The sequence below is a fragment of the Hipposideros armiger genome, unplaced genomic scaffold, assembly GCF_001890085.2.
Source record: "Hipposideros armiger isolate ML-2016 unplaced genomic scaffold, ASM189008v1 scaffold_1224, whole genome shotgun sequence".
Lineage (NCBI taxonomy): Eukaryota > Metazoa > Chordata > Mammalia > Chiroptera > Hipposideridae > Hipposideros > Hipposideros armiger.
The window spans coordinates 154,245-176,708 of NW_017732574.1; the positions used below are offsets into that span (position 1 = coordinate 154,245).

The 22,464-nt window shown below is 38.0% G+C and overlaps 2 protein-coding genes across 2 annotated transcripts in view; both read right to left on the bottom strand.

The window, feature by feature from the left end:
- On the bottom strand, positions 1-6,944 carry FSBP (fibrinogen silencer binding protein). Its single transcript, XM_019632992.1, has 2 exons — positions 6,039-6,944; positions 1-1,427 (listed from the first exon to the last, which is right to left on the bottom strand). The coding sequence occupies exons 1-2, from the start codon at positions 6,410-6,412 to the stop codon at positions 902-904; spliced, it is 900 nt and encodes a 299-aa protein (XP_019488537.1). The 5' UTR covers positions 6,413-6,944; the 3' UTR covers positions 1-901.
- Positions 1,372-22,464, bottom strand: part of LOC109376857 (DNA repair and recombination protein RAD54B-like) — a 59,423-nt gene continuing 38,330 nt past the window's right edge. Inside the window, exon 5 of the mRNA XM_019632993.1 lies at positions 1,372-1,427. Within this exon, the coding sequence (XP_019488538.1) occupies positions 1,378-1,427 (50 nt within the window). The 3' untranslated portion in view covers positions 1,372-1,377. The remainder of the gene's footprint in view (positions 1,428-22,464) is intronic.

Sequence of the window (22,464 nt, forward strand, 5' to 3'; positions counted from 1 at the left end):
AATGCACATCCTTATTTTCCCTCACAAACTTGGGCAAAAAAAAGTGTGCATTATACATGGCAAAATACGGTAATAGCTCCAAAATGAGTATCTTATTTTGCTGGACAAAAAAAGAGTGGGAGGATGAGGGTAACTGATACAATTCCCCTGATTTCATAACCTCCCAATCTTTAAAAACAATTTTAATAAAGTAAATACTGCCAATTTTTTAATATGGAAGACTTTAGTGGATTTTTTACTTGTACAGAATAGCTGAGGGAAAAATAACAGAGAAACAAAAACTCAGTGCTGGTCCTTGTTCTGCCATAAATAGCTTTGTTACATCAAGTAAGCCATTGAGTTCTCTCTGGACATCAGTATCATTACCTTCTAAATTGAAGAGGTGGGAAAAAAATGATCTCCAAATACCTTCCATCTCTAAAATTTTAGGACTTACTCCTTCAAAAAATGAAAGCATAAAAATCAATGTCATAGAGACAAGCTTCTCTTAGTAGTATCCCTCCTAAATTAGACTGACTTAAAAACCTTGAACTACAGCTTTCAAAGCTCTAATTTAGAATGTTAAAGACTCAGAGCTTTGAAACAATATATATGTTTGTATATATATTTATGTATGTTATATTTTAATAATCAAAATAAATCATCTTTTGTAAGGCCTATAATTAAACTTCTTAGAAAAAAATTAAGGGAAGACCAAAAAAATATAACCATGCCAGCCAATCAATAAGTTTTAATGTATCACAAAAGAAAATTTAAAAATTAGAAAATAATGTCAAGAAAGACTTTTTTCATAATAGAGATTAACAAGTTTTAAGAATATGTATTCCACTTTAGGATATTCTCAAATGAAAGTAATTTGGCCAAAATTAAAATTACCAAATTGCAAGATTGAAAAAAAATCTTAGAGACTGTTACTTTCAGGCAGATCATGCCGTAAGCGAACTGCTTTCAGTTTCTCCACTTCAATTTTTGCTCTTAGCAGCTCTTCTTCTAGCTTCTGCCTTCTTTTCAATCCATCCCTCTTCTCCTGAACATATAATCCAAAATTTTTTTGATTTTCTAAAATTATTTGATGTTCCTCTTTCAGCATTTGCAGAATCTGAGGATCATACCCTAATCGTGACCTAAAGTGTCCTTCACTCTCATAATGAAAAAAATCATCTCTCCTTGGAATAGAAGATGGAGACGATGTCATTCGCATATCAACAGAGGAAAGTGATGGCGACACAGATCTTTCCATAACATGTACTAATTCATGTTCTTCTCTTTGCTCTAAAGTATAACTCTGTTGAGAACTTAAAACCAGTGGAGCAGGGGGCTTAATGTCTTCTTCTTGCTTCACCTCTACTGTAATAGCAACTGGATGGTGATCCAACATTACCTGTAGTGAACTGGCACCAGCCTGTGCTTCCTCATCCAAGTTTGCACTACAGCACACAAAAAAGCATTATAAAATATAAATCAAATGAAGTTAAGAGTATATGTATATCATAATTTCATGTTTAATTACATTAAATTATCAAGCTAAAAAGAAAATTATGAAACAAAAAAATTTTTAACTCTTGGAATAACAAATTAAAAGTTACTTAAGTTTAGGATTTTAATAATATATACATATAGCTCTCTCCCATCCTTAACTTTAAAATCAGGCTTTTAGAGAACAGGAAATTACAAATACTATACAAGGTCAATGAGGTAAATAAAAAAGAAAAGCCATTTTTAATGCTCTCAAAGACTCATCAATTGTTCCTACAAGCATGACATTCTTTAATGGTATAGAAGACCATTCAATGCATTCTGGGCCTTGCTATCCCCATACCTTAGCCCTTGATCTGTTTCTGCTCTCCTGGACTGATCTAAAAATCACCAAGGTCCAAGATTTCTAGGAGGACAATGGGAGGCCATCTATGAGAAATAATAATTTCTATATTTGTAAAAAAAAAAAAAAATCAAGGTTTTATAAGGCTTTCAGTATGCCCTTATCCTAACTATCCAATTTCAGATGCAATGGTGTTTAGTTTTAACTATCCTAAACCACATGACTCAGTTAGTTGCTCTTTCAGTCTTTCAACCATTGGTCAGGTAGTTCACAGGCTAAGGGTTTATATCCACCACTGTATCTCCAACACCTAGTATAAGACAATATTTGGAACCTAGTAGGTGTTAGTCATGTTGATTGATTGAATGAAATGGTTTTTTAATGCAATGTTTTTTTTTGTTTTTTGTTTTTTTTTTTAGCTGAGCCATCCTGCTACCTGTTGGCAGCTCAGCGGCTGCTCAGCTCGGGCTGGTCTCGAACCGCTGTTGCTCAGAGCTCAAACTCTTGAGCGAGCTCTTAACCAACTGAGCCACTCGGCCGGCCCTTGCAATGTTTTTTAATGGCCTATATACAATATAGTGAAACTTAATTAAATTTATATGTAATTTCCATAAAATATACACTCCTATTAGAAACATCTACAGTTTTAACATAATTTAAACTTTTACAGTGATCTTCAGCAGCAATAATACTAAAACTGAAAGGATACAGAGATTAGCACGGTCCCTCTGCAAAGATGACACGAAAACTTGTGAAGTGTTCCATATTTTAAAAATATATTTGTGCAAGAGCTAGCCCAGTGGCTCAGTTGGTTGGGAGTTGGCTTGGGAGTGCAAGCTCTGAGCGGCAGGGACGCTGGTTCGATTCCCACATAGGCCAGTGGCACTGCGCCCAAGCTGAGCTGTCACTGAGCTGTCGCTGAGCTGTCAACAGGTGGCAGAATGGCTCAGCGGGGGGGGGGGATATATATGTATGGGGGGGAATTTATATATATATATATGTGTGTGTGTGTGTGTGTGTGTGTATGTATATAATTTGTGCAGAAACTACATGTAATTTACTCCTAACATAAGTATGTTTGGGGAAGTATTCTATTTTATACTTGCCAATGTGAAGAACAAAATAGTTTTCTAAGAATGAAGAAGTATATATATCCATTCAGTATTTTATGTATAACAGAATTATCTTCCATAGGGTTTTTGTGTGTATTCACAAGGTGATAGTTGTACTGTAAAACAGTAATAGTGAAGGAAATAAAAAGGCTTTTAAAATTTAAACAAACTTTGAAATAATATTTAAGACATAAATACAATGTACCTTAAAATTCTGTTTTTTTAAAAATAATTTCATGTATAACATGAAGCCATTAAGATTATATAATTTTGTTTCTTGTGGGTTTTTAAACATGTTTACTTATGTCTAACTTAAAAATAAAAGTTATAGAGAGGAAAGGAATTATGGGAACATTAATGGGAAAATGCTATACTTAACATTATTTAGAGAACATTTTACAAATGATAAATAAGTAACATAGTTAAGAATGTATTCTACATGGATGATTAAAATGTTGGAACCAGTTCAAGTAAAGCATAAGGAAAAAAATTAAAACTCCCCATATGTCACTTACTAATGGTATTAAACTGCCAAAAATGTCAGATATTTGTCTAAGGCATACCAATAAAATAATTATATAGTATGTTATGAAAAATCTATTTGTAGATTACAGAAATTCATTCATTTTCATTCTTGTCTTTTTTTGTCATGTTATGGTTTTCAAAACCAAAACAACAGAATATAAATGTAATTCAAGTTAGTAAGTTTGCTTTTATTAACATCTCTAAAACCTTGAATGGGAAGAGATTAAAACTACAGATGAAAATTAAGTTTTTAAAAATCTAATTACTATTCCAAATTAATATGTATAACAGAGTATAATATAATTAGACAAAGACATTTTACTCCCATATAAATTAAAAATATGCCTTATATCTTGAATATTCCATTCCATTTTAGTAGAAACATTACAAGTAAGGTCATTATGTAAAAAATGTTTTAGAGAAAGTAACAAAAATTGATAAACATGACTTCTAAAATTTATAAATATGAATTTTGAGGATCAGACAGTTTACAAAAAACACAAAATATAATTTGATATTAGAGAGAAAATAAAAACATAAACCAAGATAGCCTTACAAATTAGGTATGTATTTTTAAATGTTAAATAAGAAAGCAGTATAACTTTTCTTAATAAGAATGGAGAATTTAGTGAGATTAACAGGCATATTTATATAGAAGCATAATTAAGAATATAGAATAATTATGAACTTCTGAGATAATTATTAAGATTCAAGACTATGTCAATCAAATAAGTATGAGCACATTAAATATATAAATATATTAAATAGAAATGCTAATATATAGAGAAAATTGCAGTATAGACACTAACATAAGCATTCAAAGGGTTTATTTCTAATAGACTTCCCTTGAAAAAATGAAAAATTGTTATTGTTTAAACAGTAGGTATAAAAATGTGTAAATCAATTAACTCAGAAATGTTGTCTCAAAAGATTAATTGTGTGCATATGGGTGTGTGAAAGATAATTCTGCTACATGTTAAATACAGAATGGATATATGCACTTCTTCATTCTTAGAAAACTATTTTGCTCTTCACATTAGCAAGTATATGTGACACATAGGTCCATATACACACACACGGTCAAAATATAAACAGACACTTGTATGTGATTTCTTTTCTATACTCACTGTATTTTTAAAATATGCAACTAACTAAAACTAGTTTCTATATGTGGTTTTCAAATCATAAAAGCCTATACTTAATACCCAAAAGATAGTTTTATACCTGTAATGCAAAAGACATTTTTCTCTCTGGTTTGAGGGGGAAATGTTTTTAATAAGTAGCACAGCATAAAAGTCTTACTGTGGAGTTTTTTGGACATCCAGCATATTAGGATTTAATCATCTGTCATCACAGTGAACATTTTAAGCAGTGACCCCATGACTTAATACACTGTATATCCATGTCCCAGATTCCCATCGGTGCTATTTTTTTTTACTATGCTATCAACTAGAAATAAGCAGTATATAGAAAGAAGCTGGCCTCAAAAAATTATCCTAGTAAATTATCAAAATAACAAATATGTTTTGCTAAAAAGTTTTATTCCTCTGTTTCTGTCCTAACTTCAAAAAGATTTCACAGGTAATCAATAATTTTGCATATATAATGATTCTTCTTCCACCAATAGGAAAACACATTGTAAAGCTTTGTTTGAAAGGTCTCTCAATCAACAAGAAGTTTACAATTTGTTTAAATTACCCTAAGTGGTTCAAAAGAATATAGTTGCCATTTTTATCTTTTGCCAGGGGTTAAAATTTGAATTAGTTAGATAATAGTTTTGAAGATTCCCAGGCAAGTAGTTATGTAGAGCATAAATTTAATCAAAAAGGCTGCTTCTAACCCTTTAAGAACCCAGTTGCTCTTATTGGTATATTAAAATTCATAGTTTGATATCTTGCAAAAGGGTATGAGAAAGCTTATCCTTTCCTAGAACGACCCAAGAACAAAATGAAACTAGACCATTAATAAATAAAAACACAACTTTGAATTTTATTAATATAAATCCCTAACTAGGCATTAACTCCTTTCCTTATGTCCTTTTTATTTTAAATGTTAGAAAAATAATTTAAACTGTCTTAATGTATACAATACTATTAATAAGTTTACTTAATTATTGATTTTAGTATTTTAGCTCAATGAATATTCAATAAGTATAGACTGACAATTTCATAACAAAGCAAAGATTCCATTTCTCTTGAAACTAAGTTTATATAAAATTGAAAATTACAATATAATCTTAAATAAAATAAGAAAAAGTATCTCTCAGCTAATTAATTTTAAAGTTTAAAAACTTTATGAGGCAATCTCACAAATTTCATTCCATTTTTTCCACCCTAACCTTTACTTTTTAGAAACTACATAGGGAGAGAAGGGGGAAGGGAAAACAAAAAGTGGCTTAAATGAAACGCAGCAGAAAAATTCCTTATAGCCTCACTTTTCTTTTTTAAGAATGCAAAACAAAGACAGCATTCACTGCTCCCATCGTGGGGATGCTTACTATGCATATCTCTATCACAACTAAGCCAGAGCCCAATAGATAGGAGGTGCCATAATTTTCCACAACAAAATAAAATAAAGCTTACCTTTGTATGTGGTTCCTGTCTCTTACCAGGCAAAAACTGGAAATCTGGGGAATCATCTCCATAACTTTCTTGGTTGGCTCAGAAATATTGCTTTTTAAATCTGACTGGGTCTCTTTTTGCTGCAATAGCTCTTGTTTGGCATATTCTTTGAGCCTTTTGTAAAGGGTGCGTAGGCCCTGCGCTGTTCGAGGAGGGCGGTCTACTCCAATTGCATTATAATTAACTGCTATGATATCCCAACATCTATTCTTTTCCACTATTACTGAATGTTTATTAGTGTGTTCTTCGAGAATTTTCACATATGGCTTCACAAGCTTTAGCAAATCAAGCTTTTCAGATAAGGTAAAATTGGAAGATCTAGCCTTTCCTACCATTGTTCTTTTCAAATTAAGTAGGCAGTTTCTGAAACCACCATGCAGCCTTCAGCTCTGCTCAGCTCTTTTCACAAACAGAGAAAGATCAGGCTTAACTAGGCTAGCCTCATTTAGGCCCACGCCTACAGGGGAGGGTTTATTAAAATTCCTCCAGCTTAAGCTGACGCAGGTTCAGGAAATCTGCTTAAACCAAGCCTGACCTACATAACGCTTCTCTCTGAAGAAGACAGGAAGGCACAAGCAAAACACACTTGTGTATAAAGAGAAAATCTCAAGATAGAATCTAATACACAAAGGTCTAGAGATAAGCATGGAACACAGCTAAAAATTAGCTAATTTGATAAGAATATCGAATTTCCACACAAGTATGCCTAGCTGATAGATTGAAACTGCACTGCAGTATCACTTTAATAACAACAAAAGAGGAACTGTTTTGGTGCTATTTGTTTACAAATCCAGTCGACAGAAAAATGAAAACTAAAGATATGAGTGCTGAATGTGGTGATTCCAAACTGAGCCCCTACTCACTGTTTCTGAGCTGTTCTCTCTTACAAAATCTGCATAATGCTGGTCCTGCTGTCAATCAGGAATTGCATATCCTCTAGCTAGTTAGGTTACACCCAGGCTCAGACTCCACAGCTAAGCCCCTCCTTCATTTTACAGTCTACTGTAGCCACTGAATATTTTTTCAGTTACTGAAGAAGAAATTTTTGTTGAACACTGTATCTTAAAGGCTGATAAAAATGATGTCTTTATAGCAATGGATATTCTAGCTATAACGTATGTGAATATGCTAGGCTGCTTTATCATGTGTAAAAATCACTATTCACAGCTAGAACAGCATAATCATGCTTTAGGACTGCACAAAACAAAATCGCATTTGCTATTATTACAGAGTGGGATTTTATTTAGTTATACTCACACAATTTGGACTATGAAAGGAAACAGGTAGTCTAGCAATTTGCAAGGCCACCAGTTTGCATGATTAGAATATATTATCTAATCCCTGTCTGAAAATATGATAACAATGTAAGTAAAATAAGCCTATTTTTTTCCTGATATACACATTTCTCCAGATAGGAGAATGAATTAGAACATACTTGAACACAGTTCTGATACAGGAGCACCCCCTCACTATAGAAGTTTTAAGCCTCCCTCACTATAGGAATTTTAAGTCTCCCCTTTTCCTAGCCCCTGATCTTAATCACTCTTCAAGTCAGTTTCTTAATCCTAAACTACTAAAGATTGCCCCTAGCCTAAATCACAGAATGTCTCTCACCGCCCCCCCCTCCCCCTTTCAAATAAACACTTAAAAGCCTGTGAACTATAATCATTGTAGCCCAACATTCCCCCAGGCCATTCCAAACCTAACTTGTGGATAAATAAACGCCATCCTAGAGGCTAAATGGGTTTTAACACTCCTCCAGGCCAGTCCAGACCTAACCCCTGGGTGAACAAACTCACCTGAAATTAAGATAAATGGACTTTTGAGTCCCATCCCTGGGGCCAGCATTTTTAATTTATTAACTAACATCTGTCTCTCCTCATCTAGGGGCTGTCGGGGATATGGATTATGTTCCAGCAAGGCTTCCAGTGCACCCCGACCAAGACAGATATGTGACCCCCTCTTTTTATTTAAGATCAGATAGGGTGAGAGTTTCGTGAATCCCCAGTAGGTAGGAACAGCTCTACCCCGCTTCCCAGCAGGAAGCAGATACAGAAGAAGAGGCCTCCTGTCCCTCAACTCCCCACAGAGATTTATGGGGATCACGTCTCTCAGGAGAAATAAGGCAGGCAGTTAAAGATAGAAATGGGGTCTCTGCATTCCTGCACGTCCAACACAATCTACAGAGAGCACTGCCTGGAGACCTCCCAAATTTTTCCCTCATCTGCCCTAACCATTAACCACTGTGAGGACACTAAAAGACAATAAATTAGACCAGTCCTGCGCAGTAGAGGCTACAACGACCTCCATCTCACCCTAGCCTCATTATACCATCACTGTAATATACATATGCCGGGTAGTTCATTAATATTGTAACAGACTAAACTCCGGGAAGGGACATGAGCAGTCTAAGAGGATGAGGTAATAGCCCCTTATCAATCACAGGTGTCAATCAAGTGGTCCTGTACCCGAGGGGTACAGCCCACTCCAGAGATAAAGAATAAAACTGCCAGACTCCTGCTGACAAAAGGCCCTAGAGCCACTTTTCTTTATGCTCCAGGGCCCACTCCTGCTTCTTTGGAGTGTACTACCTCTTCTAATAAACTTCTCTTTCACCACTTTACCTTTGTGTCTCCTTCAATTCTTTGCTTGAGACACCAAGAACCTGGACATCACACCAAAGAGGGCCCAACCCCCAGTAATGTAGTGGCTAGGATTCCCGCCTCTCACCCAGGAGGCCAGGATTCTATCCCCAGTGTAAGTACCCCCTCTCAGGTCACAGTTCCATTCAGCCAGTTACTGAACACCCACTGTAAATGCTCCCAAGCACTATAGAAGGCCCAAGGAAAACAGAAGTCAGTCTTGATAGCTCCTATTCAGGAAGCTGTAGTTCTACAGAAATGCCATAAATTTTCAATTACTTTGTTTTTCATTTTTTTCATGGAAGAGAAACAAATTAAACTTACTAAGTTCTTACTATGAGTCAATGTGCTAGAAGCTTTAAATGTGTATCTGGTCAGGAAAAAAAGTGAAAGGTTGCTTACTGGGTGTTCTATGGAATTCTAGGTGTTCTCTGGTATACCCTACTAGGTTTTCTGATTGCTAGTAGTCCTAACTTTCCATTGTCTTTGGGCAGTTTTATTGCTCAGTAAATTGTAGAAAATAATAATGCAAATAATTCTTATCCATAGAGATGCAAATTGAAAATTGACCCACCCCAGCAACCTAACCACAGGTACTCAAAGAAAAGCAAGAACACAGGATATATATATATATATACTGTCTGCAAGTAACATTTTGCTGTTTTGGAAGAAATACAGTTATTGTGTTAAGAAATGAAATATTAATAAAGATATTAAAAAATCATTCAATCTCACTAATTATCATGGAAATGTATACTAAAAATGATTTTCATCTATAAGACTGGCAAATTATTATTATTTTTTAAGATTTTATTAGGGATTGGGGAGGGGAACAGTGTTAGGGAATTGGGGAAGGGGAACAGCTAAGTTGTTGTCCTTCACTCTTAGTTGTGGAGGGCGCAGCAAGCCTCAGCTCCAAGTCCAGTCGTGCTGCTCAGCTCAAGGTGCTATGTTCAATTAGCTGCGGATGGACATAGCCACCATCCCAAATGGCTGCTTCGTTGTGAAGAGTGTGAGCTCTATCCCATGAGCCACCCGGGCGGTAGCACAGCTCAAGATGCCAAGTTCAGTCTTTAGTTGTGGGTGGGCATAGCCTACCATCTCCAACAGGCAACCTTGTTGTTAGGAGTATGTTCTCTCACCAGTTGAGCCATCCTGCCACCTGTTGGCAGCTCAGCTGCAGCTCAGCTCGTGCGCAGGGTCACTGGCCCATGTGGGAATCGAACCGGCAACCCTGTTGCTTAGAGCTCACACTCTTGAGCAAGCTCTTAACCAACTGAGCCATTCGGCTGTCCCGGCAAAATTCTTAAAGATTGAAAATGTCAAGAGTTGAATAAGGGTGCAGAGCAAAGAGCATTCTTCTGTACTGTTGAAGGGAGTGTAAAATGCCCCTTTGGATGTCGATCTGGGAGTATCCAATATTATTTTACATGCATGAAACTTTCTAAAACTGTTAAACTAAAAATAAATAACAACCAAAGTGAGAGGCAACAAGTTTTTATTTGAGATCCAAAATAACAACCTATTCAGGAAGCAGTGATTCAGACAGAAACCCACTTTCTTGTTATCTTTGCAAACAGTTCTTTGGGACACAATGTTGCTTTAGGTGCAGTCCAAAGGTTATTTTGCCCAGTTTTAACATTCCAAAAGTTTGAGGAATAACACGTGCAAGGCAGTTCCTCTGGAATGGCAGCTCTGACTCCATTTTGAAGTGGCTCCATTATATTATTTTTTACAATACTTTGGTCTATACTAGGCAGCATTAAAATGAAAGAGGCAGATTTCTATGTATTGACATATAACAAGCTCTAAAACATATGGTAAGTGAAAAGCGCAAGTAAAATAAAAATGCAATGGACCTTTGAACAACATGGGTTTGAACTGCAAGGCTCATTTACATGCAGATTTTTTTCAATAAATACGTACAGTATTGTAAATGTATTTTCCTTATAATTTTCTTAATAACATTTTCTTTTCTCTGGCGTACTTTATTGTAAGAGTACAGTATATAATATGCAAAATGTGTTAACTGACTATTTATGTTATTGGTAAGGCTTCCAGTCAACAGTAGGCTATTAGTAGTTAAGTTTTGGGAGAGTCAAAAGTTATATGTGAATTTTCAACTGCACAGGGGGGTCAGCACCCCTAACCAGAGTTGTTCAAGGATCAACTGTACATACAATATAATACCATAGGTATAGAACGGGGGTCAGCAAACTGCGGCTCGCGAGCCACATTCGGTTCTTTGGGTACGTTCCACTCTCAAAAGTTTGCCAACCCCTGGAAGAGTCAATCGTGTCCCTCACAACAATTTAAAAATTATTCGAGAGCCATAAATATATTTTTACATAATCACCATTATGCAAATAATATCCTTTAAAATTTTTATAAATGAAACTATGATAGTTTTATTTTCATTTTCAATTTCACTTTAGAGCCACATGTACGTACCCAAAGAGCCACATGTGACTTGCGAGCTGCAGTTTGCTGACTCCTGGTATAAAAGGTAGGTACATAGTATGTATAAAAATACGCTCCAAAAAGGTTTAGAACCCCACTGTGTGTGTGTGTAATACAGTAGCCATGAACCACACACGGCTACTGAGCATTTTAAATGTGGTTAATGAAACCAAGGAACTGAATTTTATATTTAACTGAATTGTTATTAATTTAAATTTAAATTTTTTTAATTGAAGCAGTATATTTTTCCATTAAACATAACTTTATTGTTTTGATAGGATTACATTTTACTTAACCCTGTCACCACATATAATACTGTTGTTTCTAATATTACTGACAAGAACTCCCTCCTTAATCAAACTTTAGTCAGGCTCCTCAGAGTCCTCTTCTCAAAAACTAGGGGTTGGCTACCTGCCAGGCCCAGATTTGGCAAAAATTCTACTAAATCAATTTATCACGAATCCCCCCCACCCCTGATACTTAACCAGGTTCTTCTCAGTAATTTTTCACCCACTGACTCCCTCGCCCTTCCTCTTTGACTATAAATCCCTGTGTACTGGGAGTTGAGTTCAATCTCTCTCCTCTACTGCAATAGTGTTGAGTCAAGTCTTCTTATCTGTTTAACTTGTCCAGTGAAATTTTCCTTTGACATTACACATAACCACATCACCAGTGCAGTCTATCTTAAACTGAATGATTTTTTTTCTATGCACTGATGTAACATTGAATGGATTTGTTTGAATATTTTATGTGAATAGCACAAATTACAGAGCTACCCTGTGTAAATTGTACAGTAAGTCCCCGACTTACAAATGAGTTCCATTCCAGGAGAATGTTCATAAGTCAGATTCGTTCGTAAGTCCAACAAAGTGAGTCTTATATACCTTTGATACAAATATACAATATAAAGCATAAAAAAACTAAACACACACAAAAATACTATACATAAACTATTTTTACTTTTACAGTTACCTTAAAATGGTGGTACAGTACAGTACAACAACTGGCATATAGGGGATTACATGGAGTGAACTGACAATAGCAGACACGTGAGCTACTTCCGCGATTTGTTCGCATCTACGAATGAATGTTTGTAATGTGAGGTCCGTTCATATCTGTGAAAGTTTGCAACTCAAATGTACGTGAGTCAGGAACTTACTGTAATTGATTATTAATCTGACATACTTATTACTGATTTATGTTATAATTAAATTCTTTTTCTAGCTATAAAAATAAGAATGGGCAAATTTTTTAGTATAAAAAGAAAACATACTACTGATGCAGAATCAAATGGAGATGCAGAAGCTAGTACTCTTATTGGAACAGTAAAAAACAAAAGAAAAAGACTGAAATAAGGCATATCACAAATTTCACAATGAACACCAAATGCAAATTGCTACAGCAGAACAGGAATAACCTGTTTATTGTGTAAAAATAAATTTAAGATAATAAACTAGACAATAGTAAGAAATATTATCAACAAATACATAGTAAATTTGAGAAGTCTCCTCTCAACAAAAAAGAACTGATAAAGTTTAGTCACCTCAAATCGGAACTATCCAGAGATATTTTTAAGTAATATGTAACAAGGTCTGAGCTTACAACTTTGGCCAGCTATAAAATAGCTTGGTTTCTTGCGCAAAAAAAGAAAACCATTTTTAGATGAAGAGATACTTTAAAAATATTTCAGGGCTGGCTGAGTGGCTCAGTTGGTTAACAGCGTGAGCTCTGAGCAACACGGTCGCTTCCCACATGGACCAGTGAGCTGCACCTGAGCTGGGCTGCCCCGAGATGCCAACAGGCGGCTGGATGACGACTGGACTTGGAGCACTAGCTGTGCCCTCCACAACTAAGATTGAAGGACAACTTGGCTGTTCCCCTTCCCCAACACCCCAATAAAATCTTTAAAAAAATAAATATTGCAGTTATGGAAATTTTGTTAGAAAATTATGGGGAAAAGATTTTTAAAATGTATTTTAAAAATGAAATATCTTCAATTAAGTAGCTAACAACAGCCTATAGAATACAAGACCTAACATATCAAACATCAATTGATTAAATATTTATTAAAATCTCAAGTGCTTTTCTTTAGATTTAAATGAGTTGTACCATATAAGAGATACTGCCCTATTAAATAAATATTTGTCATATTTTATCTCAAATGTAATTTCCAAATTTAAAAAGAAATGCTACCAATTCATGACCAAATATATATATGAACTCATGGCATAGATATTTTTTAATCTTCTATGTCTGTCAAATAAGAATTTCAGCTAGACATGGGAAAAAAATAGTTCTACTACAACAGATGATGTTCTTTCTGTTAGGTTAGGTAAAAAATCTGGATTTACTGAAATTTTAAAATAAGAAACTAATCTTTCACTTATTACTTTGTTCCACATACATTATGAAAATATTATGCTCAAATTTCCGAAGCAGCTTATGAAATGTGTCATGAAAATAGTTGTTAAATCATTTGTAATATGTGTGCAAGTGCTATGAATCACTACCAAAAGAGAAAGAATACAATTAATTTAATGATTTTTTGGGGGGGAAAAAGGGGTCTTTGCCAGTGCTTCCTGGTTGAGTCATGAAAAGTTTTATAAAGAATTATTGTATTGTTAACTCCAATTCATGATTTTTTTTAAAAACAAAAAGAATGCCTGCCAAACATTCAATAATCAAAGACAAAAACATGATAATGCAATCTTTCACAGGTTAAGCAACAGGTCAGCCTCCTGCAGCAGCAGGGCAGTGGAGGTAGGAGGCAAGTGGTGTCAGAGAGGCAAGTGAGAATCTGACAAAGCACATAAGATTATGTTCAATATATGACAATGCAACATGTGAGACTTAAAAAAAAAAAAAAAGTCTGCCACAGAAAAGTAGGGTAAAAACTAGGGTGAATCCAAACCCTAAGAATCACTCAGTTATAGCCTTTATATCTCACACTTCATCGCTGTGCTTCGGTAATGATTTTCCATGATGTTAAGCACTCAAGACAACCAAAACCTAGGTTTCAGGGATCTTGAAAACCCTTACAGAACCAAAGGAGTCTGAGAAAGAAAACCTCAATCCTCTTTCCATGGTTCCCCCTTTTCTTTAACACTACTACCACACTCACAACACTTCCGACAAGAGATGTGTAGGTTTTCCCCACACCAAGCAACTCACCAACACCAACTGGGTGCCCTACAGTTCAACTCCATTCTTACACCATCTACCTATCCTGGATAGGTATATAGTGTCAGTCCCACAAGACTGCCCCCACTCCACTTCAGATGCAAATCACAAGTCCAGGTTATCACCTGTTTCTGATCAACGTGGCTATACATGAGAAGTTCCCATGACTCCCCATCCTCGGGTTTGATAAATTTGCTAGAGCGGCTCACAGAAGTCAGGAAAAAAATTTACTTGCTACCGTGTTTCCCTGAAAATAAGACCTAGCTGGAGAATAAGCCGTAGCATGATTCCTCCAGGATATGGAGAGCATCCACCCCTCACATGAGGGTTTTATGACATGTTTCAGGTAGAAGGGTACCTTTTCCACAAACTCCTTCAGCTTAAAATATTCAGTATGCCAAGTACCATATTTTGGCACCTAAAATCATGCTACGGCTTATTTTCTGACTAGGTCTTATTTTCAAGGAAACAGGGTATTTACCAGTTTGTTCTAAAAAGACATAATAAAGGATACAGATGAACATTCAGATGGGGGAGATGTATAGAGCAAGGTATGTGGGAAGGGGCAGGGAGCTTCCCTGCCTTCACTGGGCCTACCATGTCCAAATGCTCCATGTTCACCAACCCGGAAGCTCTCTAAACCCATACTTTTGAGATTTTTATGAAAGCTTCATATCATGTAAGCATGACTGAATATAAACTCCATTCCCAGTCCCTCTCCCCTCTCTACAGAATAGGGATGGGGTTGAAAATTGTAAGCTTCTAATCATGGCTTGGTCTTTCTGGTGACTAGTGCCCATCCAGGCACCCACCAAGAGTTACATGAGAACAAAAGACATTCCTATCACTCAGGAAATTACAAAGGATTTAGGAACTCTGTCAGAATCCAAAGTCAAAGACAAATACTGGAACAAAAGATGCAAGACTCCCAGTCAAGATGGCAGAGTACATAAACACTGTGTTAGCCTCATCAAAGTTACAACTAAATTATAAAACAACCACCTTTGAGGACCACCTGAAGATGAGGAAAAGAGAACTTCTATAACTAAGGATATAAAGAAGAAGCCACGCCGAGACTGGTACAACAGGCAGAGAAGTGAAATGGGTGGCTCCCACGTGCATGTGTGGCGTTAAGAATCAGAAAAGATATCTCAGCTATGGAGGGATCCCTCAGGAGCAAAGGGTACCAGCCCCACACCAGGCTGCTGTAGACCCAGGCATCCTCTTAAAGGTCCAAAGCACAGACTCACTTGCTCACAAGCACTCACCCTAAGCTCCAGAAGGGACAGCAGCTCAAAAACCACCAGGGACATATGAGGAGTAATTGAATTTTCCAGCTCCAGGGTGAGGGCTGGGGGCACCACTGTTCCTTTGTTAAGCCCGCCTACCATACAGCTAGAAGGTACAGGCAGTTGCAAGGGCAGGTGGGATCCATATCTGCGTCTCCATCCACCTGGGTAAAACCACTAGCCCCACCTTGGTGACTCCCTGAGACCTCGCCCCAGCCAACTTGCACACTGGCCCAAATCTCTTTCAGCAGCTTCTCACAAGCAACTCATGAATAAACACTCCTAAAATCTCTCAAAGGTCCACAAACCCCAAACAAGTAGCGTCTAACCTTGGCATACCCTGCACCTCTTGCTAAGTGGTACTAAGACTGGTATTAGTGATAGCTGGCCTCGATTCACAGCATAGCACCTCCCAGGCACCTCTAAGCCCAGCAAAGGCAGCTACCAACTCTAGATCACTCTGTAACTCCTATCAGGTGGCACTGGATAGGTACAGGCAGCAGCTGACCTTGGCCTACACTGCAGTCCCATCCAAGAGGCCCCAACAATCAATACACCCAGCAGCCAGCTTCAGACCACACAAGAGAAATCATCCAATTAGTTCCATAAACAACAAACCCAAAAGGTGGACTTGGCAGACACGACAGCTCTGCTAAAGCAAATCCCATTCTGTGAGGTCAGCCCTTGCACAAGAGCTCATCCACTGTAGTCACAGCCAGTAGTCAGCCAGTCAGCCCGAGAGTCAATCCCACCCACTCACTGAATTGCATACATCAGTCAAGGCTCAACTACAATAGGAGGGCATACACAACCCGCACAAGGGGCACCCCTGGAGTACCTGGCTCAGGTGACCAGGAAAACTGTGCCACTGAGCCCCACAGGACACCTACTACATTAGGCCAACCTGCCAAGACTGAGACACATAACAGACCTACCTAATACATAGAAACAAACAAAGGGAGGCAGCCAAAATGAGAAGACAAAGAAACATTCCAAATGAAAGACCAGGATGAACTCCAAAAAAAGAACTAAATGAAATGGATCAAAGCAATCTACCAAAACAGACATCAAAACACTGGTTAGTTATAAGGACGTTCAATGAACTTAGAGGAAGAAATGAAGAATGCAATAACTGAAATGAAGAATACGTTGGATGGAATCAACAGCAGATTAGAGGAAGCACAGGAGTGAATCAGTGATTTGGATGACAAGGTGAAAAAAAAAAACTCCCATTTGGAAGAGCGAAAAAAAAAATAAGAATCAAAAAACTTGAGGATAGTTTAAAGGACCTCTGGGACAACATCAAGTGTACCAACATTTGCCTCCTAGGGGTACTACAAGGAGAAGACAGCAAGGAATTGAAAAATCTATTTGAAGAAATGATGATGGCAAACTTCCCTAACCTGACGAAGGAAATACACATACAAGTCCAGGAAGCCCAGAGTCCCAAACAAGATGATCCCAGAGGCCTACACCAAAAACATCATAATTAAAATGGCAAAGCTTAAAGACATAGAGAGAATCTTAAAAGCAGCAAGAGAGAAGCAGTTAGTTACCTTCAAAGGAGTTCGCATAAGACTGTCAGCTGATTTCTTAACAGAAACTTTGTAGGGCAGAAGAGAGCAGCACAAAACATTCAAAGTGATGAAAAACAAGGATCTACAACCAAAATTACACACTACCCAGCAAGGCTATCATTTAGAATCAAAGGACAGATAAAGAGCTACCCAGATAAGAAAAAGCTAAAGGAGTTCATCAACACCAAACCACTAATACAAGAAATATTAAAGGGACTTCTTTAAGAATTAAAACAAAAAAAAAAGATAAAAATATGGATAATAAAACAGCAATAACTATGTACCTATCAATAATTACTTTAAATGTAAATGGATTAAATGCTCCAATAAAAAGTCATAGGGTGGCTGAACGGATACGAAATTAAGACCCATACGTATATGCTGCCAACAAGAGACTGACTTCAGATGGAAAGACACACAGACTGAAAGTAAAGGGATAGAAAAAAATTTCATCTGGCCACAGTAACTGAGCTAGAGATGGGCACATGCCCACGTCAGTCCATTGAGAGTCAAGTGTGGAATTTTTGCCAGAATTACTTGGGGAAAAAAACAAAACAAGGAAAAATGGCGGTGGTGAGGAGGGCTCCCTGAGTTCTCCCCTGGAACTCGCTGCAATTTGAACAGCTGGAGCTCGGCAAACAAACCTCTACCGAGCACGCTGAGCAGCGAAGGGACTCCCACGCCAAGTACTTAAAGGTGGGAAGACCGGGCGAGTGGGGGAAGAGGAAGGCACGTCGCCAGGTTGCGTGGAGGTACAGCCCACACCGCGGCTGCTGAGACTCAGGGTCTCAGACAGCAGATAGGAGAGAGTTCCCACGGCTCGCTCCCTGCACCTCTGGCCCGCGCTGACAGAATCCTCAGGCCGGGCGAGTAGGGGAACAGAGAGAGGAGTGTGCGAGCTGAGGCACAGTCCGTCCGCGCCAGCGGCTGCGGAGCTATAGGAATCCAGGACATGGTGGAGGTGCTTGCAGCATCAGGGAAAGCTAAGCTCAGCCTCTGGGCCGACTGTCCCACCGGGAGTGAGACAGGAGCCCCAGGGCCCGCGGACTCTGATGCAGTAACCTCTAACTGGTCGAGCAGAAGAGGGAAGCCAGAACGTGGAGACGCAGCCCGCACCCCGCAGTTGCGGAGACACAAGCAGCAGCGCCAGGGTGGGCTCCTGGAGTGCAGCAGATGCTCTGCTGGAGCGTCAGAGCTGAAAACAGCGAAGGCTTATTTTCTTTTTTTTTCCCCCTCTTTTTTCTCAGACAGGGAAAACAACAACAACAACAACAAAAACCTGCATAGATAAGAGCCCATCCCCTCCCTCAGAAACCTTGCCCCCCCCTCACCCCCCACCTTGCCAGAGCCTTAGGCTGACCCCTGAAGGGAGGACTGGGGTCAGATTACAGAGGCTCCTACTCCCAGGGGGTTGAGAAACTCTGCATGAGAAGAGGCTGCAAGAGTGTGCGCCTAAACACACCGTCCCTGCCCCCACCTCTCCTGTGAGGCTCCAGAAGCTGAACAATTTCAGCTGCTGAGTCACTCAGACCTCCCGGGCAGGTGGCTTCTAGCAGCTCTGAAATCTCCACACTCCCAACAGCCCCCAGTGGAAAGAGTGCCGAAGACGCACATCCAGCCCTCTGGCTGCGCAGAACTCAGAGTGCCTCTGGGCAGGCAGGAGCAGAAACAGCACTGACTTTGTAAAATTACCAATCACATCTCATGACCCCACTCATCTAAAATAGACCTGCATTGCCAGGGTCACTCTAGGTGCCAGGCAGCAGGCTTTACCCCAACAAGATGCAGAGGAGTTTGTGTATAGCAGAGAAAAACCTGGGGAGAGCTTGGCAGTCTTCAGCCAAGATTGGCACTGGTTGTTTCTTGTTTTTTCTCCTCTTTTGGTTTTTTGTTTTTTTGTTTTTTTCTTCTTTTTGTTTGTATGTTTTTGGTTTTGCTTTTTTTAGTGTATTATAGTGTTGTTATTAATTGGGTTCTTTTGGATGTTCTGGTGGTTTTTTGTTGGCTGCTTATGTTTTCTATTTCATTATTACTTTTAGTTTTTAATATAGGCATATAGAAAGGTGCATATATGTGGATACATATGTCCATATATATGGGGGTGTATATATATACACACACACACACACACACACACACACACACACACACACTCACATATTATTTTTTTCTTCATTTTTTTCTCTCTCTTTCCTTCTTTCTTTTCTTCCCTTTCTCTCTCTTGTTTTTGGCTTCCTTGTCACTGCTTTACTTTTCCCCCTTTTTTCCATTTTTTCGGCAGTTTTTTTTTGGGGGGGGGAGGTGTTGCTATTTTGTTTCTCGTGTTTTTTCTGTTTTTTATTTTATTATATTTTATTATGTTTTGCTATTTGTTCCTTGTCTTTTTTTTCATTGTCATTGTTTTGTTTCTGATGGTTTGTTTTTTCCTTTTGTATGCTTGATATTTCTGTACATGCTGAGTGTAGGTTGATGGTTGTTTTGCACATCTGAGAGTATCTGGTTACCCTTGGTGGCTATGGTTGTGCTTGTTGATCTGTATTGCTCTAAAACCCGCTCTGCAGTGGGGCCCACCTAAAAAGGCACAAGAATCATCACACCCAGAGACCAACTTTAGATAACACCAGATCATTACAGGGTCTGACCCACAAGGGTCACACGCAAAGGAAAGTCGCTACAGGCACAAGAGCCCATAGGGGCCAAGCCTCATCAGAGGGGTCAACCCTCACATAGCACCTCAAAAACTGTGGACACAGCTAATCCTCCAGTCAGCCTGGGAGTCAGTTGCACCTACTGACAAGCGAAAAGCAATCAAAACTGGACCTCAACAGGAGAAACACAACACAAGGAACACCTCTAGTACACACAAACAGGAGAAAAGGGAGTCTAAGTAATTCAAATATAAAGTACACATACCACATAAGTCCACCCAGAAAAGACTGCGAGACCTAGGGGATCTATATATTACATCAAAGCAAACACAAAGAGGAAGCCAGATGGGGAAACAAAAAAACACAGCCCAAATTAAAGAACAGAAGAAGCCTCCTGAATCAGTGGAACTAGAGGAAATAGATGTAAACAACCTATCAGAGGCAGAGTTCAGAACACTGATTATTAGAACGTTCAAGGAAATTAATGAGAATATAAAGAAGGATAGAGAAATCATGAAAAACAACCAGCTAGAATTAAAGAATACAATTACTGAATTAAAAATTCGATAGAATTACTAGCAGACTGGATGAAGCAGAGGATTGAATCAGTTACTTAGAAGACAAGGTAGCAGAGATCTTCCAAGCAGAACAACAAAAAAAGAATGAAAAACATTGAAAATAGTTTAAGAGAGCTGGGCGACAACATCAAGCACAACAACATGCGCATCATAGGAATACCAGAAGGAGAAGAGAGGGAACAAGGGATCGAGAACATACTTGAAGTAATAATGTCTGAAAACTTCCCTAACCTGGCAAAGGAAATTGACATACAAGCACAGGAGGTGCTGAGAATTCCAACCAAGATGATCCCAAACAGGCCCACACCAACACACATTATAGTGAAAATGGCAAGGGTTAAAGACAAAGACAGAATCCGAAAAGCAGCAAGGGACAGGCAGCAAGTTACTTACAAGGGCACCCCCATAAGATTATCAGCCTACTTTTCTACAGAAACTCTGTAGGCCAGAAGGGAGTAGCAGAAGGTCTTCAAAGTGATGAAAAACAAAGGCATACGACCTAGATTGCTTTATCCAGCAAGGTTATCATTTAAAATTGAAGGAGAGATAAAGAGCTTCCCAGAAATGAATAAGCTGAGGGAGTTCATTACCACCAAGCCAGCATTGCAGGAAATGTTAAATGGGAGGAAAGAGAAAACGACCTAACTAATGAAGACCAGGAACACAAATAACAAAATGGCAATAACTACATACCTATCAATAATCACGTTAAAGGTAAATGGATTGAATGCTCCAATCAAAAGACATAGGGTGGCTGAGTGGATAAGAAAGCAAGACCCTTGCATATGCTGTATACAAGAGAATCATCTTAGATCAAAAGACACATACAGGCTGAAAGTAAAGGGATGAAGTAAAATATTTCATGCAAATGGAACTGACAAAAAAGCTGGAGTAGCGATACTTATATCAGATAAAAGGGACTTTAAATGAAAAACAATAATAAAGGACAAAGAAGGGCACTTCATAATAATAAAGGGATCGATTCAACAACAGAACGTAACCCTAGTAAACATCCCTGCACCTAACATAGGAGCCCCTAACTATATAAAAAAGATATTGACAGACATAAAGGCAGAGATCAACAGTAAATCTATCATAGTAGGGGACTTCACCACCCCGCTGTCACCAATGGACAGATCCTCCAGACAGAAAATCAACATGGAAACAGTGGCCTTAAATGACACTTTAGACCAGCTGGATTTAATCAATATTTTTAGAGCATTTCACTCCAAAGGAACAAAATGTACATTCTTCTCAAGAGCACATGGAACATTTTCCAAGATGGACCACATGTTAGGCCACAAAACAAGTCTCAATAAATTTAAGAAGATTGAAATCATATCAAGCATCTTCTCCAATCACAATGCTATGAAACTAGAAATCAATTATAAGAAGAAACCGGAAAGCACACAAACACATGGAGGCTGAATAACATGCTACTAAATAGCAAGTGGGTCAAAAATGAGGTCAAGGAGGAAATCAAAAGATACCTCGAGACACACGAAAATGAAAACACCACTACCCAAAATCTCTGGGTTGCAGCGAAAGCAGTCCTAAGAGGGAAGTTCATAGCAGTGCAGGCCTACCTAAAGAATCAAGAAAAATTTCAAATCAACAGGTTATCATTACACCTCAGGTAACTGGAAAAACAACAGCAAAATAAGCCCAAAGGGAGTACGAGGAAGGAGATAATAAAGACCAGAGCAGAAATAAATGAAATAGAGACCAGAAAAACAATACAAAAGATAATGAAACCAAGAGTTGGTTTTTTGAGAAGATAAACAAAATTGACAAACCTATAGCCAGACTCATTTAAAAAAAGAGAGAGAGGACTCAAATTAGTAAAATCAGGAATGAAAGAGGCAAAGTAACAACAGACTCCACAGAAATACTAAAAATCTTAAGAAATTACTATGAGCAATTATATGCCAACAAATTTGACAATCTGGAAGAAATAGATAATTTCCTAGAAGCATACAACCTTCCAAAGCTAACTCAAGAAAAAACAGAAAT